Here is a 26809-nt window from a genome sequence, read left to right on the forward strand (position 1 = left end):
AGACAAGTTCCCTAGCAGCTTTTACCCTTGCCTTCATCTGATACGAAAACTGCAAGAATGCCTTTTGCTGACACAGATGGTTGGTTAATGATCATGAGACCACCACCACCACCCCCCCCCCCTCCCAGAGGGGAGGAAAAAGCCCCCGTTTCCATCCGTGCATACATGCTTTGGCCCCTTTAAGTCCCCCTGTACCCCTTTCGGCGGCAGGGAGTGCAGCTGCAAATGTTTGTTTCAGCACGGATGTGTCACCGTCCACCTGATCCTACCCTGTACGTAAGCTACCCATAGTAAACTTCATATTTGTACTTTACGGAGTTGCCTGCTTTGTTTTTTGGTCTTGCTGTTCCTTTTGAATGGAGGATATTATTCAGTAATCCCTATTCAGTAACCTTTCCAACACTACTCCCCACTCCTTCACTACCCCATCACCCAAATGGAGGTCTTCCCCGAGGCGCTGTATCCAAGCACCTTTGTTATATATTTCTCATCTCACCCCTTTCAGCTATCAATTCTGTGGAGTTCACTCTCAAATCTCTCCAGACTGTCCTTTTACCACCTCCTGAAACAAACAAACACAGTATATTTCCATATTCAAAAGGATCACTATCTATCTTCTTCCAACCAAATCCTCTTCCTTTCCTTACATTTTCCAGTCAGTCCCCTGGCCTTGGGTACTCTATTTTCAAATAAGTCCCATAACTTGCTTGGCCTTTGTGATTGCCTCCTAACTAGTCTAGTCTTTCAACCTATAAAAGTTTTACTTTGGGGCAGATAAAACAACTGCCGGAGTACATCTTTTTAGCTATTTCTCACCTGCTGAGTGATTTTCAGTGGCTCCCTGACACTGACCACACACCTCTGCCCAATATTCATGTCACTATAATGTGACTCCAACCTTCCTCTGCAGCCTTACTTCCTCCCCCACCCCACCTCCTGCTTGGACCCTATCTATCTATCTAACTGGACCATTGGCTCCTTCCTGCCCAAGGCCCTCATCTCTACATCTTCAGTTATGCTATACCTTCTTCAACATATGCTCAGTTCCTACTCCATCCTTCAAAACCCTTCACAAATATCAAAAACCCTTCACAAATATCAAATTCGTCGAAAAGCCTTCTCTGAGCTCTGAAATGAAACTTTAATACCACGTTGCCTTGTTCTGACCAACTGAATAGCCAGTCCTTTGTGGGCTAGGACTATGTCTTTCATCTTCATACCCCAAAGGCATTTATGACAATCCCTTGTCCAGAACCGATATTAGACAATTTAGCGGATGATTTAAACCTCTGAGCAAACAGTTCACCATTTCCAGACCTTACAAGAGAACAAAATCCAGGAGTAGCTAAGAGAGACACTTACCCATGGATTCTGAAGTTTGACTGCCAACCATCCGGGGCAGCATAGGCTGGCTGCTGTCTGACCTCTGGAGAGACGTAGACGGAGAGGACACCGTTGTACCATTCACCTTGGCCTCTGCCTGGGGCTGAGGCATCCAAAAGAAAAGAGAATTATTTTTCATAATAAACACTCAAACAAATATATACCTATTACAGACGCTCAAGACTCAGAAATTACGACTTTTCCTACTTAGAAACCTCCCAAAGATGGTTAAATTTGGGAAATTGCACTGTTGATAAGATCCATGGATACTGTCTGTGTACCTGAATTGTACCCCCTTCTAAGTTTGAAAAACATTATAGCTACTGTGGAATAAGATCTAGAAAATCATTAGCCTAAATAACTGAAAGATTTAGAAGGTCATGTGAGAATGGTGAAATCATATGAGACCACAAAAATGTAGTGGAGAATTCTTATTTTTGTGAAGTATTAAGGAACAAGATGGAGAGAACATATCTCAAAATTTAAAATCGCCAGAAAGCCAAGACTGTGTGCAGGCAGGGCCTCCCACAATGCAATATCCTGCTACATTTTCAATGGAGACTCAAAACAATTATGTTTTAGGGATTATCAAAAGAAAAAACCCAAAGGCATACCAGAAAATAAGACTAATTGAAAAAAAAAGAGTTCCCTTTCAAGAGGTAAAATTTTCACTTTGAGATAACTAGTGGAAACCTTTCGGTATTTTTTTTCCCAAGATGAATTTTAAATCAGTCAAATAGAAGACATTTTTGTAGGAAACAATCTGGAACAACTATAAAATGACATGCTAGTTTTCCCTCCTCTTCTTATATCCCTTGATACCTAGCATTTTGCTAGGCATACTAAGTAATTAACAAATCGATGCTTGTTACAGTTCTGAAAAGGACTGGGAGTTCTAGTTCTTAGTTTAAAGAGGGGAAAATGATTTTTTGTAAATATCCCATGTTAGAGAGAGGTGGGTCTCACTTGCTCCAGCAGCTGCCTTAGCCTATGTAACTGGGACTCCAGCTGTTTATTGTGGTCTTCCAGGATTTGCATCCTGGCTTCCAGGCGGCCTTTGTGTTGACGCAGTAGCTTGGCCTCAGCAATGAGCTCAGCATCCCGGGGACTCTGGGGAGAGGTGGGCATCATTTCAGGAGGGGACGGCAGTGGGGATAGGCCTTTATGTTCATGCTGCTGCTTGAGACGATCATATTCTGCTTGCAGATTCCTGTTCGGCATCAAAGAAGTGGAAAAGAAAAAAAAAACAAGAAAATTGAATATCATCACCAGATTTCTTATAAAATGGCAGAGAGATACATCCGACCACCACCAAACACAATAGCAAGCAAAAGGGAGGCACTTAATGAATGGTTTTTATGACGACGATTTTAGCGATGCTAAAAAAACAAAATAAAATTTGAAGCGTCTGCCCGGAATATGTGAGGGGAGATGCTTTTCAATCTTCTATACTCAAAGCCTTATGAGTGCTATGTTTACATAATTAAGCAGCAAAGGAGTTAATCATTTTGTAAATATTTCCTTATACTGTCATGAGATTATAATTCTTACACCTCTATCAACACTTTGGTTTGCTTAAAAAAATCATCAAATATTTTCAACAGCAATGTGTAAGAACATAGTAAGAGTGTACCCATTGTACCCACCACAGCGCTTTAATAAATTTAACATTTGCCATATTTTCTTCAAATTTCTTTGAGGAAATAAAATATGACGGTTACAGCTGAAGCTTCCCCACAGATTCTCCTTACTATGATATCAGTTCCCCGCTCACCAGTGCCCCCAAGGAGATAATGCCATCCTGAGTTCCACGTCCATCATTACCACGAATGCATCCACAAATACTAGCTTGCTGATATTCGGCTTTTTTTACCCTACATAAATGGCCATTTCACGTGACTCAATCTAATAGCATTATTTTGCATGTTCTTAAACTTTATGTTTAAGAACTTTGTTTAAGCATGTACATACCATTCTAAGAGTTGCTTTTTGCCTTCAACACCGTTTTGGAGATTTATCCATGTTGATACATAATAGTTCATGATTTTAACAGCTGTAAGGTTTATTCTGCTGCTTGAATATGCCAACAGCATTCTCCTCTCAATGAACATTTAGGTTGTTTCCAGCTTGTCACTATTACAAACAGTGACGCAATGAACTTCTGTCTACCTGTCTCCTTGGATACCTGTTTAAGAGACTCTTTACAGAATATATGTAGATGTAAAATTGTTGGGTTCTAGCAACATCTTCAACATTGCTACAGATCACCAAACTGCTGTCCTAAGAGTTTTTATACCAATTTACTCTCCCACCAGTAGTGAGTGAGATTTTCCATTTGGTCACATCTTCATCAAATACTTGTTGTTACCAAACATTTAAGTTTCGGTTGATGGGTATATTTTAATGAGCACATCTCTGACTACTGGTGAGGCTGAACTTAGTCTGTTTTGGCTGTACCGCGTGGCTTGTGGGATCTTAGTTCCCTGACCAGGGATCGAACCCGTGCCCTTGGCAGTGAAAGCACAGAGCCCTAACCACTGGACCACCAGGGAATTCCCCGAGGCTGAACTTCTTTTATGTTAGTTGGCTTTTCATGTTTCCTTACCCATTTCCCTACTGGGTTGTCTTTTTCTTATTCACATTCTGGATATGTTCAAGATGCTTATCCTTTGCCAGTTATATGCACAGCAGATATTATCTCCTACACATAGCATAGCTGATCTTTAACTTTATTCTTGGCATCTTATTGTACAACAATTTTTAATTTCAAAACACTCCTCCATGTTTTCGGCTTTTTATGTTTTAAGAAAATCTTCCTTACACCTACATTTTAAAGTTTAAAATTTTGTTTTTCACAGTTAGGACTTTACCCAGAATCTTTCATGTTTGGTGTGAACATAAAATCTAATTTTACTATCCCCACATAGATAACTTATTAAGCCAGCCCCATTCATTGTATAGTCCACCTTTTGTCCACTGATTTCTATGGCATTTATATAATACATCAAGCATCCATAAATACACAAGTGTGCTTCTGAGCCCTCTATTCTCTGCTGTTGGTTTATCTGTATGTCCCTGTGCGATTCCGCACTATGGCTTTAAATACATTGTTGTCTGGTAGGCCATCTCACTCCCACTTTGTTTTGTCTTAAAAATTTTCTTGGCTCTTCAGACCTCTCTGATCATCCCTATGATTTTAGTGTCAAGATTTCATATTTCAGGAAAATCCTTGTTGAAATTCCGGGTTTGAATTACATTGACTGTATAGATTAAAATGGGACGAGCTGACTTCGTGTTATTGAGTCTTCACATCCAGGAATATGGTGAAGCTCTTCAGTTATTCTAGTCTCCTTTTATGTCCATTAACAATGTTCTGGGACTTCCCTGGTGGTGCAGTGGTTAGGAGTCTGCCCGCCAATGCAGGGGACACGGGTTCGAGTCTTGGTCCAGGAAGATTCCCCCATGCCGCGGAGCAACTAAGCCCGTGTGCCACAACTACTGAGCCTGTGCTCTAGAGCCCGTGCGCCACAACTACTGATCCCACGTGCCACATGCCACGACTACTGAAGCCTGCGTCCCTAGAGCCTGTGCTCTGCAACGAGAAGCCACCGCAATGAGAAGCCTGCACACTGCAACGAAGAGTAGCCCCTGCTCGCCGCAACTAGAGAAAGCCCATGCGCAGCAACGAAGACCCAACAGCCAAAATTAAATTATTAAATTAAAAAAGACAAAAACAAAAACAATGTTCTGTAACTTCCTGTGTTTTCCCTCTAGCTTTTAGGTTGAATGCTTAAATCATTTTTCTTATTTTTATGTTTTTTAATAAATACGCATAGGGGTATAGATTTCCTTCTTGCTTTAGAATTGCTGAGAATACAATTCCAATGGAGGACACCTGTTATTTGATACCCAGGAAATGAGCCGAACTCTTGATATCTTTCTTCCAGTTACAATGAATACCAAAATAAGATGACAGATTTCTGCCGTTCACAGATGGTATTTCATCGGGTTAGAGAATGTCCTATCCACAAATGTGGGAGATGTCTATCTATGAGAAAAGACGTGAGAGGCAAGTGGTGAGCAGGCAAGAAGAGTTTTCCCACCGTCCCTCAGGGGATGGCACGACTTCCGAAATGCCTAGTTTCAAAATGCTGGATCTCTGCACCGAAGATGATTTTATTTCAATCCAATCTATTTTTTTTTTTTGGTTTGTTTTTGTTTAAAGCTCTACCCTGTACCTAACGTTACAAGTTTCTAGGAATTTGTTTAAAGTCGTACAGGAAAATCAATCTATGATCTTTTTCATTTACAGGAATATAGTATCCTATCTGTATTGATTGAAATCCTATCTGCTATCAATCTTCAAGGAGAGTTATATGTGCAGTTTGTTTCATAGCCATCTGCTTTGACAAAGCAGTAATAAGAAGAAATTCATCAAAATAAGTTTACCCTCAGCCAGATTCTACACATAGGTCCTCTGGGTGTGAACCACCATAAGTAGTTGTTCACATTAATTAAATCCAATTTCTGGCTGCTTAATTGACAATCATCGAAATATTTCCGTGAACCTGAAGCAGCATCCAATGTTCACAAGGTTTCATTTGATAGGAATTATCTTCTATTTTTTTCCCTTGAAGTGTTCGCTAAAAGAAATCCACCTTCACTGAAATGTCCCAGTTGATAACACCTTTTTATGTAGAATCCTATTGAAGACTTTTCTTTCTACCAGAGTGGGTCATCCACGATGTTCTTTCTGAAAACATTGTTTTTAGACATGGACTTCAGGACAGTACAACAAACGATTACTATCCTCCCACTTACTTTTCACAAAGTTACTGACGAGACCACCTTTTCCAGAGACGTCTTTCTCTGGGTCTAGTTTTCCACAGAGCTCTCCTTTACTGAGTTATTTATAAGTGCCCTTGTTCAGAAACCATGGTTTAATACATACAAGACACTGCACTTCTGCTTTTTATGCTTTCCACTGAAAAACAGAAAAAGCTCATTTGAATCAGCCAGGGCTTCCCAAAGCTGAGCTGTAAAGAATACCAATTGCTCTACATAAACCTTTCTTGCCTTCCCAGATGTTTGAAATTTCTCTCGGGAGACCATTTCCTTAAAGACCCACATCATTCTTCAGTTTTGGAAGATTCTAGGCTCTTATTGCTTCAAATTATTGCTTCTCTGCCGTTTCCTCCATTCTCTCTTCTGAAACTTGTACTAGGTATATTTTAGAGTCTTGTGGTCAATTCCCCATCTTTCTTTAATTGCTTATTTATATTTATCTGTTTTTCTTAGTGCTGTGTATAGTAAAGTCCTCAGAATCATCTTTTCAATTCCTTATCTTCTCTGACTGGGTCCAGCCTAGAATTTACCCTATTGAGTTCAGTAGCTTCAATGATGATAGTTCTTAATTTCCAAAGATGTCTTTTTCAGATCCATCTGTTCTTCATCAATTGGTTTTTTAATTTGTTATTTTAATAAATGGTATTTCCTTATTTATGTCTTTGAGCATCTTAAATGTACTTACAATCTTTGTTGTACTGTTTTATCATTTTATTTTCATCTAGGCTTAATTCATCATTTGATGGTCAGTTTGCAGGGGCTATCTCAAGTCTGCGTGTGTTTTGGATTTTGGTTTGGAGACATTTTGAAAGGGATAGGGTGTGTTTTCTGCTATATTTCGTGTTTGAGTGTTTTCCATTCTATTTCTCTCTCCTTCTGAACTGACTGTTCTCTGTCATGTGGTTTTATGGCTGCTTCCACTCAGGCAGCAGGGTCTCAGGGCCTCTAGTCTAGGGCTAGGTCTTATATTGGTAGTTTGAAGCTCCTACATTGAGTGATATGAATGCAGTTATGGCTCATTTCATCACCAGGCAGCATGGTTCAGGTCCTGGCTTCAAGGCTGTAATGCTCCCCTTCTCAACTATACTTCTCACTTCTTCCCTAGGTTCTATGCATTAGCTCCATGGCTACATATAAGCTGTAGTCCCCTGCTGCAGTCCAAATTGTTCTCTTTTTCATCTTCCTTTGAAATATAAGTGAGTATGTGTCTGTCTCTCTCCAGGTGTGTTTTGGCAGGACCCTGATTTCAGATCTGACTCTGAGCCCTGACCTGGTGAGGAGAATTTTAATTCCTGTTATTCCAACAGGAGTTTGAAAGTCCACTGACCAGCGTGTGAGCCCCACACACTGCTCACCACGTCCTGCACTCCCCCCCTCTCCGCAACTCCCCATTTCTGGTCCACAGAAATGTTCATCTTGTTTTCAAGCCCAGCTATGGCTTTTTAATTTTTTTCACTCCATATATTACCTACCACTGCACAAATGGTAGGAGAAGAAGATGCCTTAAAGCAAAAGCTAACATTATCTTAATCAGAAACCTACCAGGACATGTTGATTTTGTAAATGTACAGTCAAGGTTCCCACAGTACTCGTTCAAATCTAAATTAACCAGAACAGGGTTCAGTGAACCAAACAAGTGACTTCCCCTAAACAAATATGTGGCATACATAAAACTTCTATTGAGCTCAATAACAAACTTATTTTGAGGGAATAGTTTTTTCTCCTGAAGCTCTGAGGCAGGACAAGCTGTCATGCCAAAGGTTCGAAAAGCCAGAAATAGCACCCAAAATAGCTCAAAAGGAGGTATCTTGGCCAGAAACCAAGTAAAACACAAAGTTCTTTGACTTGAATCTAAATTCTCTTTTACAGGTATTTATAAATTTTGATGAAGATTACCAAGAAAAATTGATGTTCAAAGAGTTGAATTAGGGCTTCCCTGGTGACACAGTGGTTAAGAATCCACCTGCCATTGCAGGGGACACAGGTTTGAGCCCTGGTCCGGAAATATCCCACATGCCGCAAAGCAACTAAGCCCGTGCGCCACAACTACTGAGCCTGCGCTCTAGAGCCCCCAGCCACAACTACTGAAGCCCATGTGCCACAACTACTGAAGCCCGCGCACCTAGAGCCCGTGCTCCGCAACAAGAGAAGCCATTGCAATAAGAAGACTGCGCACTGCAATGAAGAGTAGCCCCCGCTCGCTGCAACTAGAGAAAGCCCGTGCACAGCAACAAAGACCCAACACAGCCAAAAATAAATAAAATAAAATTAATTTTAAAAAAAGCTTTAAAAAAAAAAGAGTTGAATTAGAGATAACTTTTACTAAACATTTCCTAATAAATGTGGTCATGGTTACAGAGCAGTGTTAGGGGTTGGGAAATGAAGCCAGTTAGCCCTTATGAACTAAGTCATTTTCTTAAATTTAAAAACTTCTATGCCAGTACCTTTTAAAGTACATCATAATGCTGGATTTTTTTGGACGCAGTATTTATAAAGCACATAGGGGATATCATTCCCATAAAAGATCAGTGAGATACCACTGTTCCAAGGTGAGTCATTTTAAACCTTAACCACAAGTACACAATCTGCTCATTTTAACAGTTGGCTGTCAATTTATATTGTTTGTTACCGATATATATTTTGCTTTTCTTGAAGTTATACATGTACGTTTCACCCCTATTGATTCTCTAATTGTTACACGGTATTTGTGGAGTCATTTCAATATAGATGAATATATGTCAGGGATCAGACAATGACTCCACAGAGAATCTGTTTAGGTTCTTGATTATCTTGTAAATTATATTTCTCTAGTAGCTCCCTAAAGAACACTAATTCAAATTCACTTCACATGGTTTCTGTCACCACAATTTCTTCCTGCAGCCAGTCTTGCTAAAAAAAAAAAAAAAAAAAAAAGTCTCCCATCCATTATTAATTTCTTATTCTCCATAGAGCTTAAAAAAATCCCTCCATTCTACAACTATGTAGCTGTATCTGATTAATTTTATGTCATCATGTGTATAAATGTGGTTGTCCAGATACAAATTTACATTAAAAATTTTTTCCTAACTAGCTAATGGATATAAGAAACAAATCAAAAAAAAAGAGAGAGAAATCAAATTGGCTTTACCTCTACCTGCTGAAAACATGAAAGCACCTGGTCCCTCTAGCAATCATAACAAGCTACATGCTAGTTATAATAAAGAACATTACAACAATCTTTGTGTAATTTCTATTAATTTACTGATGTCAACCAAGTGGTTTCAATGTAGGTCATGTACTCTTTAAATGGAACTTCCGTACTGTGTGTAATTATATAACTGTTTGAAGATCACTTTCCAGTGATCACTGTCTTAACAAGTCTTATACATTAAACTGTATATCAAAGCATGAGCACACACAGGATCCATTTCATAAAGTGGGAACAACTACAAAGGTCTGCATCTAAAAAGGTTAGGCCCAGAGAAATCTAGCTTTACCCTCATACAGTGTTAAAAGCAGCTAAATCATATCCACCAATCTGGATTCAGGCAAATGTAGTAAATCACACAGAACTATTACAGCAACTATAAATCTAGCAAATTAGCAGTTTCTAAAAAAAAAGGGAAAGACAAATTTCGCAGGCGTGAGGTATTTTAAAAACTGGAAATTGCACAGAGCCTTTTTCAATTATAATTAAAATATTTAAAGCTATACTGTAAAATTTTATCAAACACAAAGTCAAAAATACCCCTAAACTAGATGGAAAGAGACATTAATATGCCTTGGCACTACCAGTGTTAATTATGGAGCCGCTCACAGGGTGGGAAGTAAAAATATGCATATTTTAGGTCTGCCTTAAGCAAAACTGTAAAAATGGCAGGAACCCCCAGGCTCTTGTTTCTAATCCTCTTCTCTTAACATTGTCCCCTTGTAATGCATGTAGAGCTCTTAATTTCCAACCCCTTTCCTACTGAATAGACCTTACTGGGATTTTATAATAATGTACCATTTCTTCCAGTGATATCTGCATTTAAAAGCGATGTTGAAGCGGGACTTCCCTGGTGGCGCAGTGATTAAGAATCCGCCTGCCAATGTAGGGGACACAGGTTCGATCCCGCTCCGGAAAGATTCCACATGCGGCGGAGCAACTAAGCCGTTGCGCCACAACTACTGAAGCCCGCACGCCTAGAGCCAGTGCTCCACAGCAAGAGAAGCCACCGCAACGAAGAGTAGCCCCTGCTCGCCGCAACTAGAGAAAGCCCACGCGCAGCAACAAAGACCCAACGCAGCCAAAAAATAATAAATAAATAAATATTTTAAAAAAGCAATGTTGAAGCAAGTAAAGAAAAATAAGATAATTTTTTTTGGACACATTGCCTTTTTGCTGCCTTTTATCACCCATGGCTGAGGCGGGAATTGGAACAGGGTTTGAGAGCATGGTTCTGGAGTTAGAAAGACCTTGATTCACAGCCAGGCTCTGCCAGCTGCTGAGGCTGGGCAACTGACCTAAGCACTCACCCCACCAGGAGGTTCAGTGAGCCAGTGCAGTCTACATTCTCTATGTACAACTTTGTTAGAACCAGACCCAGCCCATTCTAAGTGTTCATAGTTATTATGTATGACTTCTTTCTCTATATTGTGTACTCTTTGGATTTGGAACCTCAGGTGTGCTGAAAGCTTCTTACCAAAGGAAAGCACTTAAATTGTCTGAAATAAAAGCAATCTAGTAACACCCACTGAACTTGGCAGAATATATATATATATATATATATATGTGTGTGTGTATATATATATATATATATAGAGAGAGAGAGAGAGAGAGAGAGAGAGAGAGAGAGAGAGAGAGAGAGAGAGAGAGAGAGAGAGAGAGCGCGCTTAGAAACTGATTCACCGTTTGCTCTCTTTAATTCTTGCTCCCCCTCCCCAGTCATGATTGTAGCTACCCCAGAATCTGGGAATTGTTGTATATTTTCCATCATCTGTGCTATATAGTAAAGTGTATCACAGCTGAGCATCTGGGCAAAATGAAATGACTGAGCTAAGATCACTAGGATGAGATTTCCTTAGATTTCACCAAATCTGCTGGGCATGTGACAGAATTATAAAATTTTGTCCATAGATTACTGCTGTAATAAACTGTTCAGACCAAGTCTACAGGGTTAATGTACTTAGATATTCTCAGGATTTGCCCTTGACATAATGATCTATATCTTGCTTGAGCTCCACAAGACAGAACCTGACAGTATTAATTGGCTTTAGTTTTTTTTTTTTAATCTTCAATCAGTGAGATATTTTTTCACAAATTCCGGGTTGAAAACTACAATGAGGTACTGCCTCACACCAGTCATAATGGCCATCATTAAAAACTCCGTAAACAATAAATGCTGGAGAGGGTGTGGAGAAAAGGGAACCCTTCTACATTGTTGGTGGGAAGGTTAATTGGTGCAGCCATTATGGAGAACAGTATGGAGGTTCCCTATAAAACTAAAAATAGAACTACCATATGATCCACAGCAATCCCTCTCCTGGGCATATATCTAGAGAAAACCATACTTCAAAAAGATACATGCACCCCAATGTTCATAGCAGCACTATTTACAATAGCCAAGACATGGAAGCAACCTAAATGTCCATCGACGGATGAATGGATAAAAAAGATGTGGTACCTATATACAATGCAATATTACTCAGCCATAAAAAGGAATGAAATTGGGTCATTTGTAGAGACACGGATGGACCTAGAGTCTGTCATGCAGAGTGAAGCAAGTCGGACAGAGAAAGACAAATACCATATGATATCGCTTATATATAGAATCTGAAATAAATGATACAAATGAACTTACTTACAAAACAGAAATAGAGTCACAGATGTAGAAAAACCAGCCAAGAAATCTGGCAGGGAACAAGAAAACTCCAAAGGACATTTATCCATTAATTGAATCAACATGTAAAGTCTACACCAGCACTAGAGAGAGAAACATATGCGAGACACAGTCCCTTACCCTTCAAGAGCTCACCTTCTAGTGTGTGGGATATTGTTTAGTTCCATGGTGACAAGCCTTACACTAATGCAAAAGGACTGGGAATTATGGTCATTGTTTAAGCTAAGAATATAGGTTATTTCTATCTTTGAAATAATCACTTTGATTTACTAGGAAATTACAGGAAAAGGATCATATGGGTTTACTTATAAATTGTAGATAGCAGACAGAGTGGTACCAAAAGGTAACCCAGAATTTGGAGATACAGAAAAAGGTCAACTTTAATCATCCACATAGCAGGAAAAAAAAAAGGGTTTGGTCATCTGAAGAAGTCATCCATTTACATAAGTAATACAAACCAGGAAACCATTTCTAACTGGGCTACTGGTGGAGAACTGGGCATAGCCAGTTACAATCAAGTACACCAGGAGGTCCTTGGTCTTCTTTCCACATGTGTTCTCTTCCTAAGAGGACCCTGTCCTCTCCCTAGGCTTCCACCTCCTCTACACCCGTGACCCGACCTCCCCAACCCATCACTCCTCAGTCAAGGCTTCTCTTCTAGACTCCAGACCTGTCTTTTCAACAGTCTCCTGGATGTCTCCATTAGCCATGGGTTCTGTGAACTTAAACTTGCTAAGTACCAAGCCACACAAGGTTGATAGATTCATCACTGATCCTTCCTCTAACATTTCAGTGCCAGAAAAGGAATCAGCTTCCTCAAGTAGCATTACACAGGACCATACACTAGCTACACATCTTCAAAATGTATACCTTAATCTGTCACTGAGATGACTGTTACAGCTGCCTTCCTGCTAATATCTTCCCATGTGTTGGTAATACACTTTTATATCACAACCCAGGAGAGGCCTCAAGTAACAACTGGCCTTCGCATCTAACAGCTTAGGAAGCAAAATCCAACAGTAATTGTTACAGAAGCAAAAGTTCCTGTCTTTGGTAGACATCCATCGAAATTCAATCAGTTAACAATTAAGAGCTCCATATAGCAAATTAATTTTGTCAAGTTATTGGTGGAAATGCTTTTTTGTGGTTTGACTGGAAAGCCAGGTCACTCACAGTGGGATGTTCCACAAAAAGACCTCATAGAATTATCTATTCTTACGGGAGATGATTTAATACCTATCTTTGAATTTTCCAGACTAAATCATTTTGGCCTCTGGGGTTGTAGGGCTTTACTACTGGCGAAAATCAGAAGTTACTTTTGTGAGAAAAATCCAGGTTTCACTTTCAGAGACATTAGTACAGACTTGTATTTCTTACCAAAGTGAGTTCCACAGAACACTACAACTGGGCTGAGGTCAAGTATGTGTAACCAACATTGGGTTAAACAAAGCTAATCATGTTTCTTTACTTCTGGACTCTTCAATGCAAACGCAAGTTAATCAAGACTTTCCGGTACAAGCACTTCCCAAGTTTATCTGTCCTTAGAATCAGTCTTTTTAGAGTATCTTAGAGGTATTCTATAGAACACATTTTGGGCAAGAGTGACCTTTATCCCTGGAGAACTGTCATTTCTTTGGTCTTTAATGGCAAACTTTCCACAATTATCAAAGGCCACTAGAAACAGCCACATAAAATTTCCTTCAGTCTTTGTTATAAAAATATTGATAAGGAGACTAGCCAGTAATCACACCAAGCATTAACACTGTTTAAGAGTCCAGGAATGCCTGAGTTTGAATCCAGGCCCCATTCCTTGCTAGCCGTGTGATGTGTCCTTCATACTCTGTGTCGTGGAGTCTTTATTTGGGAAACAGCCTCTCCTTCATAGGGTTGTTGTGGGGATTGAACAGGATCTTACATATACTCAGAACAGTTTTGGTCCACAGCAAGCACTCAAATGACAGCTATTTGTTTTTGTTGTTACTGTTATTTAGAACCAGGAAAACTACGCTGTTTCCTTAGAAAGTTTCACGCTTCTTTCATCCAATATTGAGAGATAGACAAATCATTGTTTCCTCTTATTCCCCCTGCCTGCAGGGAAGCTCAAACTAAATTTGAAGCTCAGTTATATCAACTAAGCTAATCCCCACTATGTTCACTGATTTACTATTTCTACTACAGGAATCTTACTGCTATGCTTTTTTTTTTAAAATCCTTTTTGGAAAGTGAATACATAAAATCAATATAGGAAATTTCCACTTGAATCTCCTTGGGCAAACAGAACTCAGTATGCGCAATACATAGTTCTTTTTCTCTATCCATTGACCTTGGCCAATCAGTAGCTTTTCTTGTGTGTGCTATGTTGTTGTTAATATTGTTTTTTAATGATCATTTCCCAGTTCCCTGATAAAAAATTTCATACCACCCAATTCCTCCCTCTCCCATCTCCCCTGGCCTCATTCATCCAGCGACTTCCCATTTCTCTATCCCTTCTTCACTTGCCTAAGAGATCCTTAGTTAAGAACCTGGCCATGTTTCAATGAACTGTTGCACTATCCTTCTACCAATCTCCATGGCTTTAGCTCCCTGCTTACAATTATTTTGCTAAATCTTCTCCTCCTCACAAAGCCTTCACTGTTCAACTGCTTATAGGATGCAATCCAAACTCCTCTGTCTGACATGTAAAGCCCTTTAAACAGTGGTCTCCACCTACCATTCCACTACTCTCTTGTTCTCTTCATCCTGTGCTCTGGCCACACATAACTCACTGCCCCAACAGTCTGCAAAGCTCATCCTTACGCCCTCTCTCAGCCTGGAAAACTCCTATTCAGCCTTTATGTTCACCTCCCTTTGTGAAAGTCTCCCCAATCCCTCCGACAGAATTAGTCATTCACCTCTGTGCCCTCAGAGCACTTGTAACACTGGGTTATAATTAGTTGTTTATATTTTAATGTCTTTTTATTAAAGTTTGAGCCCCATGAGGATAAGAACCAAGGCTTATTCCTTTCTGTAGTCCTGTTTGAAAAACACATTAAGCATTCACTAACTATCTGTTGAATTGAATGGAATGATAGCCTCAGGCCTGGAAAGTAACTAAAGAAAGTTAAGACTACAGTCAGTTCTACTGTAGCAGGATGGTCTGGTAACAAAAGCCAAAAGAAGGACAAGGGTCTTCATGGAGGATCTGAAAAGGGAAATTGGATTGTAAGAACTTCAGCTTTTATCCAGCTTGCTCTAGGAAGATGGCAGCTGTACCAGTAAGTTGTGAATACTGTTATCACCAGAGGGGTACTTCAGTTTTTCTGTGGTATGAAGCAGTCCTCATGACTATCCAATTTCCTATGCCAAGATCTAAACTTACCAGACAAGTTTTTGTTATGATTTCCAAGATATCTAAGACAGAGGACCCTAAAATCGAGTGATAACTCCAGTCTTTAAAAAACATATATTCCCCATTTAAATAGATTGAGTATTTGCACTTAAAACTTCATGATGTTGTCCATCAACAGATGAATGGATAAAGAAGATGTGGTGTGTGTGTGTGTGTATACACACACACACACACACACACACACAATGGAATATTACTCAGCCATAAAAAAAGAATGAAATAATGCCATTTGCAGCAACATGGATGAACGTAGAGATTATCATACTAAATGAAGTCAGACAGAGAAAGACAAATATTACATATCTCTTGTATGTGGAATTTAAGAAATAGTACAAATGAACTTATTTACAGAACAGAAACAGACTCACGTAGAAAACAAACTTATGGTTACCAAAGGGGAGGGGGGGAGGGATAAACTAGGAGTATGGGATTAACAGATACACACTACCAAATACAGAATAAACAACAAGGATTTACTGTATAGCACAGGGAACTATATTCAATAATGGAAAAGAATTGAAAAAAAAATATACACACACATACATATCCGAATCACTGTGCTGTACACCTGAAACACAATATTGTAAATCAACTATACTTGAATTAAAAAAAAAAAGATTATACATGGCTACCTGTATTCCAAGTTAAATTTTGTTTGTGTGTTTACAGAGAATTTATAATATGAATATTAAAACTGTCTCTACTGTGAAAAATAAAATTTTCTTCTAAAAAAGAAAACCTCATGCTGCTCCCCGAAAAGGTTTAAGGCGACATTAATACATTTAGTATAACAAGACAGTTAAAAAGAGGGAGAACTCGGATAAAGGAGGAAATAAATTGTCATTCTGGGTCATCCATCCACTTACATGAATTGGGTAGGATGAAGTGGCCCCCACAAGCTTCGATTAACTCAGGATACACTGAAGGAAATGTAGTTATTGGGTGGCTTAGTTAGAAACTGAGCCTCGGAATCATGGTGACCCTGCCCCATGTAACTGTCCTCCCTGCCTGCGTAGAGCGCGGGCAGTTGACCCCTGCACAGCTTATTAAATGCAGTGGGTATGCCCTTCAGCGTCTCTTCATACAGCAGCTTCTCTTCATATGGCAGCTTCTCTGGCCATGAAAGACCTTGTCGGTTTGACTTATATGAGAAAAGTAGCTCCCTTTCTCTAAAAAGGCTCTGTAGCCCTTTGTTTTGGGGGCTGGTATTGCCAAGTGGCATGAGGGCCCAGATTCATTAACTTTCTCATATACTACTCTTTTCCCCCCAATTCAACTTAAAAAAAAATGTGTAGGGGGCTTCCCTGGTGGTGCAGTGGTTAAGAATCTGCCTGCCAATGCAGGGGACACGGGTTCGAGCCCTGGTCTGGGAAGATCCCACATGCCGCGGAGCAACTGGGCCCGTGAGCCACAACTACTGAGCCTGCGCGTCTGGAGCCTGTGCTCCGCAACAAGAGAGGCCGCAATAGTGAGAGGCCCGCGCACCGCGATGAAGAGTGGCCCCCGCTCGCCGCAACTAGAGAAAGCCCTCGCACAGAAACGAAGACCCAACACAGCCAAAAATAAATAAATAAAGCTTTCCTTTAAAAAAAAAAATCCTCTTTCAAAAAAAAAAAAAAATGTGAAGACCAGCTATGGGAATCAGTCTCTACTAATTCCCAATGATGTCTCCTGGACAGTTAACATTCACTGTTACCTTCCCCACCCCCATTCCTTACCCTGGCTTCGCCACCTACAACATTATTTTCAGAGGTGGCCCTTCTCCCGTTCAAAACCATGCCTCCTCCTGTGTCCTTGTGCCCCTCTCCCTCTTGCCTCCTCTGGGAAAATGCTCCTATCATTCCCAAGCTCTCTTCCCCTCTTCTTCTGGGATATTCCTCCAGCGTGTGTAATTAGGGATCTTTAAGTAGAACGAAAAGACCAGAGTGAACACTACATGGCACTGTGTGAAATAATTCCAACAACCACAAAAATATTTGCAAATATTTGCATATGTAGAGAATATCTTTGAAAGATTACACGAGAGAGCAGCAAAGGGGGCAGCCGCCAGCGCTGGGAGCACTACAGCCAGGGGACAAGGTTGGAGAAAGACTCACTATCTTTATATGCCTTTTAAACCCTTTGGATTTCATATAATGTGCATGGATTACCTACTAAAAAACCAAAGTAATTATATAAACATTTTAAAGTTTACATCTTCTAGAGTTTTACCAAGCCCACTGTTCTCCTTCTGCCACGTGCTCCCTGGGTAGATACACTGACTCTCAGTTTCAACTACCAGTTATGAGCTGGTGACTCCCAGATCTGTTATCTCTGGCCCACACCCCTCCTTCGAGCTTCAAAGTTCCATTTCCCACCGTCAGACATTTGTCCGTGGGTATGTCACCAGAACCTCAAACCCAACGTCCCCTGCACCCCATTCACCACCTTCCAGCTGCCTGACCTTGAGGAAGGCCCCCTGTCAATCCTGCTGAACTGAAGGGCGACCCTGCCGCTCCTCCTGAGCTGTCAGTCCCAGCTGCCAACAACCGTGCTCTCGCCCCGCACCCGCCAGAACTGGGGTTCACTCCTTCCTTCCCCAGATCCACCCCACCAGCCAGCCAAACAGCCCCGCCCCTCCCCTACAATATCCCTCAGATTCAGCCCATCCTCCCCATTTCTACTACCCTCCTGTAGGCCCTTATCATCTCTTTCCTGGGCTTCCATGCTCCCTCCCAATCTGACTTCCTTCTTCCAGGCCTGTGCTTTTCAAAGTCCCCCCAACCTCCGCCCAGCTGCCTGAGTCACACATGTAAGTGTAAGTCTAACAGCATCACTCCTGGCTCACCCCCGGGAAGCTCCCTGTACCAGGTGAGAAGGCCCCAACACAGCACTGCACTGCGTCCTTGTCCCTCCCCACCTGGCCTTGTCCCTCCCCACCTGGCCTTGTCCCTCCCCACCTGGCCTTGCCGACCTGTCCGGCTTCATCTCCTCCCATTTCCTGCCTTGTTACAGAAGTCACGCAACTGTCTGCGGTTTCCCAAACGTCCTGTGCCGTTCCTCCCTGACACCTTTGTTTATGCTCCCCGCTCAGCTTGCAATGCCCACTCCTGACCCCCTTCGGCTTCCCTTCATCTTGGCCATCTCCTCACCATCACGTGAGACTCACACAGAGACCTAAGGAAGGAACGTGGGACAAAGACATCCTGAGACGGTGAAGATTGAAAACTATGAGCCCCGGGCCCAGTCATCACGTCAGTTACAAGGCAAAGCACCAGGATCAGGATGGCCAGTTAGTTTAATTCAGTGGTATAAGTAACCCATCTAGAGTTTTTCTGAATATAACATTTACAATCCTGCATAGCCACTGGAGGAGTGAAAAGGATCAAGGGAAAACTCAAACTTAGGCTGCATCATGACTGGTTGCCCAACAACAAGACATATGAAAGGTACCGAGTAGGTACTAAAACTTCAGAATCCTCTGTCATCATAAAACATCTGCTAACAATTTTAATTAACTTTAGACTTCACAGTAAATCAGCTTAGTATTTACCCTCCTTTTAGACTTGGGAACAATCTAATCAATTTGATGCGCAGGCAGCAGGATGACAATGAGGTTTTGTCTCTCATAAAGGCTACCTTTTCATTGCTAGGGTCACACCTAGAATTTCAGAGCAAGTCTGCGTTCATTTAGACAGTGCAGAGAAAAATACATAGAAATTTGTCACTACAGATTTAAGTCAGCAGATTGCAGGCTGTCATGTACGCAGGAAGAAAGCAAACTTTTTTGAGTCTGCAATGCTAATGACACACAATAGAGCAAATTCTCGACATCCAACTGGTCTCGACCGAACAGGTGAATCAGAATTATCTGTGGTATGAGGGAGAAACATTATGCAGAAGTGAAACATTAAAGACCGTATAAGTCACTAGTCACCCAAATTTATGAGAGACACTATTGAGAAAATTGAGAGGCAGACTTAGCTTTTGCTCAGAGCTTTCGCCTTATCTTTGTGGCATAAGCCAAGAATCAGAGAAAGCCAGTGGGGGGAGACACGCGGGGCTTAGGATTTGGAAAATGAATTTTGAACATTCTTAATTTATGGCAAAGTAAGGCTTGGTGCTCATCAAAGAAGTTTGAAAAAGGGAAGTATTCTGAAAAGCAAGCAGAAGAAAAGCTTTCAAAAGGCTTTCCTCTATGAAATTAGAACTTAAAAAGAATTTTAGCCAAAAGTACATGCATGAGTGCTACAATGAAAATAAATTCAGCTTCATTTCAATTCATTTATTCATTAACTTATTCAACAAATATTTATTGAATGCTATGTGGCAACAACTGGGAGAAATGGAATTCTAAAGACAGAGATAAGATATCCTTGAGACACTTCCTAATTAGCCAATTTCTGTTTTCCAAGGGGATGGTGGGGAGGTGTCATGAATAACAGAATTCAATAAACATATCTAGTCAGGAATGGGGATCTTCAAGCCTCTTTCCCTTGCTAACTGTCATTTGGAGATAAGCCCTTGCTACAGGATAAAGGAACACAAAATACACATAGACATGTGTCCAAAGGACATGGGATACTCTCAGTTTTAAATATCCTTTCCCATTTGCTCTAAATGTCTGCTTGTATTTGTCAAATTATATAGCCAATTTGACTAGAGAAATATAGCCAGGTTGGCGGGCACACAGAGGGGACATCTAATGACCTCCCGGGTTCTCTCAGAGGAAGGACAGGAAATGGTGAATTACAGGCTCCTTTAAGCAACACTGAACTCAAGGATCATGAAGACAAAGCTATGGCTCTGAATTTCTTTGAGAAGAACTGCAAGAAAACAGGAGAGGATAGAGCAAAGAAAACCAGAGGCTACCTTCAGGAGGGGAGCTCTGTAGAGACATGTCTTGGGATTTGGTAGGAAATGAAAATGTGACAAAGTAGAGAGAGAAAGAAGGAAGCTCATCCTGACCTTTACTTGAGGGTCAAGATAACTTACAGAAAGACTTGCACCAATACCAGATTCTTCATTTTGGAGCTCTAAGCAGCCCTGGTGCAATTTATTTTTTCTTTCTTTCAGAGAATAAACCATGTCATTCCTGGGGAATGGTCTTGGATATCTTTCAGGGTAAAGTGGTTATCACTGTACCACAAGTAGATGGACAGGTTTATTCATATGTAGTCCTAAAAATATTCCCTCAAGTAAAGGTACATTCCATGGAATGTGCCACAGTTCTACATAAATGATATTTACATAGAATGCACAGTTCTACATAAATGATATTTACATAGAATGCACAGCTCTACATAAATGATATTTACATAGAATGCACAATTCTACATAAATGATATTTACATAGGATGACTCTTCTTTAGGCTCTGGTGCAAGGCACAGTTGGCTATTTTGAGTCAGAAAATCTGGATTTGGATTTGCTTCTGCCACTGGCTGATTGTGAAATTTGGGTCAAGCCGTTTGAACCTCTCTGAACCTGCATTTTCTCATCCATCTTCTACACAGAGCTCTTAGGAAGATTAAATGACCCAAAATGCATTAAAGTGCTCTGAAAATGATGAAATGATATACAAATGATAGTTCCAGTACTCTTCACCAGCACTCTTTGGCCTGGTTGTCATGGTATGGAGGGAAAGTATAGTAATAATAACCAAGACAGAACTCTTGACCAATGAAATGGAAAGATATATTACACAATGGACAATCATATAGTACAAAAATATTTTTATTCCTGGGTAACATCAAATTCTATTTATAATGCCAATACCAACTTTTTCTTCCTATTTGACTTTGACCCCTAAAATAATTAAAGACTTAACATAAATGAATACTAATGATACTCAATAAAGTAGAGGGAAAGGTTTTATCTACCATGATGTTCATTGCCAGTCTTACAAAATAAGGCCAAAAACAATGTCACCATTCAAAACCCACAGAATGTTCAGTATTACCTCCTGAATGGTACGTGCATGGCATCCCCTCTGTATTCTTAACTCAGGCTTTTACCAAACATTTCCGGAGAGCCCATTAAATAGTAACACTGTGCTAGGTACCATAGGGGACATTAAGAGGATTAAAACACAGTCCATTAGAGGGAAGCACTGGGAATAACTGATAAAATAGCAAACTGAAACACAGGTCTCTGAGAAAGGTCCAAAGTATTCTGAGAATATAGACAAATGATAGATTACTTCCAAATGCCGGGATCTAACAGGGCTCTGTGGGGAAAATCATTCTGAGCAAGGGCATGGAGGATGGGAAGGACTCCTTTGCCAGATATGGCAGTGGAGCCATGGGGGTTAGTAGCTAGGCTGAGACGCAAGCTTGCGCTCGACCCAGAACGTGGATGAGAGCAGGAGGCATTCAGAAACAGCAGCCACAACAGCATGGCCAGAATACAGGTACAAAAGAAGATGAAGTTGTAAAAAGCAGGTCAAGAGAAAATTGTGGAAGGTTTAAAATGCCCAGCTGAGAAGCTAGGTCTTTTAAAAGATGCAGAAATCCAGTGAAGGAACAATGCCATGTTGGGTCTTGGTTCTGGAAAGATGCACAACTACAGTCAGTATGGAGAATTTATTGGAGGGGTGAGAAAGAGACAAAGGGAAGCCGACCAGATAAGGAGCTCTGGCCATAGGTCAGAAGTACTGAGAGCTAGAAAGAGGCCAGTGGCAGGAGAAAGCAATGGATGAATGGCAATTTGCCTTTTCATCTTGAGGTGACATACTCCCTGAGGGCACTGGTTCTCAGACATACTGTGTTGCCTAGATTAAGAGGTCCTTGTGCCTTGGGCTAAACCAAAGAGATGAAAGTACTCAAGTCCCACAAATTTGAGCATTTGCTCTTTAAAGACTTGCCTGGTGGCATCTGTCTAAGGAAGGCACACTGAGTTAGAAGTGATCATGTGCAAAAGCCTTTCTTAACCAAGGGACCTGTGATATAATAAATGTAATACAAAAGTCAAAGTCCAATGATTTGCATTATCCTGGCATCACACAATATGCCAGATTTTTACATCTTTGTCCTCTGTGCAGTCATTATGAAATTTCCTTTCACTTTGATAATTTCTGCTCTTTTTCCACGGACATCTTTTTCAGGTGATGACTGACAACTGGAATCGTCTCACTAATCTGCTAGGGCAGTGAGCATAAATGACTGCTGTATTTGATGATGGAAACTAAGATGAACTAATTCATTCCCAAATATGACCAATGAGCCTACTTTCTTAAATGCTGTGAGATACATAATATGGCCAAACACATGTACAAATCATATCATCATAAAATTAAATGACCTACTTTGTTCTTAAATTCTATTCTCAAATATAAAATCAAAGCCTCTGAAACACATGCAACAAATCAAATACCACCATCAGCATTAATTCCTTTAACACCTACTATATGAGTTCTTACTTATGCTATTGCATTCATTTTCTTCTTTCAGATGACAAAAAAAAAAAGAGAGAGAGAATCTGTAAATGGAGCTAAACAGATTATTGGAGAAAACAATTAGACATAAAATGACTCTAAGTGAAGATTCCTGGCACTTTTCTATGTGTGCAAGTGTATGCACTCTGCATACCAATGACAAAGCTAGAAAGAAAACTCACCTGTTTTCTTCCTCAAGATCTGCTAGGATTCTCTCTAGCTCCCCTCTTTCCTCACTCTCTAAGGAAATCAAGATCTGGGCAGGACTACGAGGCTGGCTCAGGGGGGAGTCCTGGTTCAAACTTTGGCAGTAATGCTGGATTAACAAATGTTCATCATCTCTGGAAAATAAAATCAAAGGTTTTGGTTTTTTCCCCCCTTATTTTGCCTTGGGGGTCAGGGACTTGGGTGTGTATTTTAAAATAGAAACAGTTATTTGCTCTTAACAATTAATTAGACCCTTTTTCCTGCTTTTAAAGACATTTTGATACTCTTGAAGTTGTGGTCTACCATCCTGTTGGTGACAATTCCAATTGTTTCTTGCTCAGATTTTCCATTGAATCTGGTTGGACTATTTACATGGGTAAATGAATGGTAGAATTACAGTAATACTGGGACTCTACGTTGACAGTTTAACCAATCGTTAGTAAATATTAAGAGACGTAATAATGGCTGTATAATGCTTTTGCTACCAAGCCTGTCAAGACAATCTATTCACTCACGCACTGTGTTGTTGATACTGACCAGGAAAAAACTGAAGCCCTTAAAATAATAGAGTAAATATTTTCTTAAGTGGAAAGCAATGCAACTGAAAAGTGTTGCTTTGGTAAGCCAGTTTCAACTTATTAACCCCACAGAGGCAGGATGGTAACAATAATGAAACTACAGATAAAAATGACTATTTCATTCAATTGTTGTTTAGATAGAAAAACAAAAATTGGCAGGGGAAAAAAAAAAGCCATTAAGGTGACTAATACAAGAGGACTGAACAACTCATTCCTCAGAGCAGCTTTTAAAGACTAATCTTGGGGAACAAAGAGGCCAAAGGCTTATATGTTGGGAGGAAGCTGCAATCTTTCCTCATATCTAGGAACTCTCTCATACACAGAAGAAATTATTTTCTAAATGCATCGCCCCCAGCTCCTGAAAAGCCTGTGTTACCTCCAAGTTATAAGAACTTCATTCTGTTCTTAGTGAGAGGCTAAAGCCCTTTGCTTCCAGCTACGTATCAGTAAGATGATATGTTAATATTTCCCTCTCCACACCCCTTTAATTTCCTTTTCTCAACTCTATGTCCTCTGAGTTGAAAAAATTTCAGATACTTAGGGAAAAAAATCCTCCTAATTTAAATGATCTTGGTCCATCAAGTCAGATAATTGGTTGGTAAGTTAAAGTTAAAATAATTTTTGGGTGTTAAAAACAAACATTTAAGTGAAGTCAACCAATCTACCAAACCACTTCCCCAGATTTGCCCCTAAGAGATCATGATATTACCGTCCAACATTGAGTCAAAATGGATTTTATGTCCTCAGAATAAGCTAAAGCTAAATTTCGTTTAAAAATAAAACAAAAGCAGTTTTGACCACCTAATTTGTTAGCTCTCTTCCCAAATTCTGCAGATTGATTGCTAGGACTTCCCATGTTTAATTACAACATATAGTTATAATTCAACTTCTCTTACTGTTCTCTGAGGCAGTCAATGAATGGCAGCCATTATTATACAGATACAACTTGAATTACTGTGAATGTGCTAGAGCTTCTAATATTCAAATCGGTGACCCAAAGAAGCAAATCATTCAGGTTGTTTACATTTCGTTGATTCTTTGGTTACATATTTTTCTGTCAAAGTAGTTTATATATTAATACTATTAATACTTTTCCCCACAGCTAAGAAAGAGAATGCACCATAGTTATGTTTGGGGGAAACGGCTGTTTTGTTTTCTTTTAAGTAACTAAGTCATATATGAATGGCTGAGTGTTGACTTTATTCTTTATTATTACCTTGATCACCTTTATGTACCAGATGAGATGACTTAGTCTCACGTCTTCAATAACCAGTTATGTATAAATGCCACTTGGATACTGTTTCCTTCAGTCTAATCCTTATAAAGCCTGTTTCTCATCTGAGTGTGACTCTGGGTTGCCACACCAACTACATATGATAAATTTACCATTTTCCCTTCGCCTAGATTCTCTATGACAAAGTGGTGAGACATCCATAACTTATCAAACTAAAAACATTATTGTACCTTGACTAGATTTCATCTCCCTAAATTATCCATTCAGTTAGCAGATCCTTATTTTGTCCTCCATATTTGCTTCTCAGTCTGTTCCCTCCACCTCAGCCTCTTGGTTCATGGCAAGATTCCTTTGTGCTCCTTACTGTGAATACTTCCCCTACTCTGTAATGAAGCCTCTGTTTCCCTGCCCATAGCTGTGTTCTCCGCCACTTTGAGCACTGCTCTCTCGCCTTCCTTAAATTTGACAGGCCTGGCTTATCATCCCACTACAAAACCGTGACCTCAATTTGTACTTCCTCTTCTGAAACCCTTCACAAGATAGCCTCACTTTATTTAGCTCTTGAAGGCGCTAAATCACAAAAATCTACTAGTTAGGATCTCTAAAGGAACATGCCCATCTAGCCTACCATATGGGAATGCCAATGCAACTACACCAAAATTACAGTTCTACTCCCCACGAGTGGCGAAAACACTACTTAGCCATCACTTTAAAAATTAATATCTAATCCCTTTAAATATCCTGCAGGTTTGGTCAAAGATTAAACATTTCATATAGTTTAAGTATCTGGGACCCTGCAATTTGTGGTAGTATGGCATTAAATAAGAATAAGGCAAAATGTTTTGGAACATTCTGGAACATCTGGAATACCAATAATGCCACAATTTGGATGAGCTCATTCTGTGTTGGGTTGTCAAGAGTTAAAGAACAAAAAGTAAATGAAAGTCTCCTTGAAAGATCAAATGAATATAAACGCTAATTCCTATCTTCTGCGCTACCCTACCTCTAAATCCCTCAAAGCAATTTCACGGTCAGGAACATTTTGTAAAAAGAGACAGGATACTTACATGCTCTCATTAGGAGAGATGCTATCATTTAGATAAGATCCATTGCTGTTTTCCATTTCTGCTAGCCTGATAAAAAACGTAAAAGCTCATTAAAACTTATGTGACTTCTTAGAATCTATTCAAGACCTAATCGAACATTCCTGAAAACTAAAGGATAAATCATGTCAAGAGGAGAAAGGAGTCCTTCATATTAAAGGATGTGTGTGTTGGCCTAACCGTCTGAGGCAGTGAGTGGTGGACCACAGCTAGTTAAGTAGCTTTACATTTACGCTGCAAATTACAAGAGAATTTGTATTTTTTTCCTTCACAGATTGATCTTCCTTTCACTGAGAAGAGGCCTTTGTTTTCATGAGAAAAGCTTCCCTAACAACAAATACACTCCGTACCTTACGCTATCCCATGTGTTTCTTAAGACAATTAAAGACTTCCACTGAAGACAGAATTATATATAGCCAGTTAATACTTCCTACGGTTGATAAACATGTTCAGCAGTTAGACTATTGATAAAAAATAAGATTCATAGTAAGCTCTCTATACATTCTGCCAATTTTTACCTTTAAAACCCTCCTTCACCTCAAACAATAATAAAGTCTTTTTACAACTTAAAAGTGAACCAAACTCTTACAGATTTATTTAACAAGCATATCTTACAATCAGCAATTTAGTTTTTAGATATAAAAGTTACCTCAAACACAAAGGAAGTGGGACAGAAAGGTCCAGGGATTAGGAAAATGAGTGATTCTCTTCTTTACAGCATATTACGTAAAATACACACAGAAATGGAAAGCCAGTGCTTTCACAGTCTCCATATAACACAGTATAATTTCTTCATAT

The 26809-nt window shown here is 39.9% G+C and overlaps 1 protein-coding gene across 7 annotated transcripts in view; it reads right to left on the reverse strand.

The window, feature by feature from the left end:
• Positions 1-26809, reverse strand: part of DMD (dystrophin) — a 1714964-nt gene that overhangs the window by 33715 nt on the left and 1654440 nt on the right. For all 7 annotated transcript variants that reach the window (XM_061178412.1, XM_061178413.1, XM_061178411.1 and 4 more), the window contains 4 exons: positions 25976-26041; positions 23072-23230; positions 2350-2593; positions 1363-1486 (listed from right to left, as the gene is read on the reverse strand). In XM_061178412.1, coding sequence (XP_061034395.1) covers positions 1363-1486; positions 2350-2593; positions 23072-23230; positions 25976-26041 — 593 coding nt within the window. The remainder of the gene's footprint in view (positions 1-1362; positions 1487-2349; positions 2594-23071; positions 23231-25975; positions 26042-26809) is intronic.

Source organism: Eubalaena glacialis, chromosome X (genome assembly GCF_028564815.1).
Source record: "Eubalaena glacialis isolate mEubGla1 chromosome X, mEubGla1.1.hap2.+ XY, whole genome shotgun sequence".
Lineage (NCBI taxonomy): Eukaryota > Metazoa > Chordata > Mammalia > Artiodactyla > Balaenidae > Eubalaena > Eubalaena glacialis.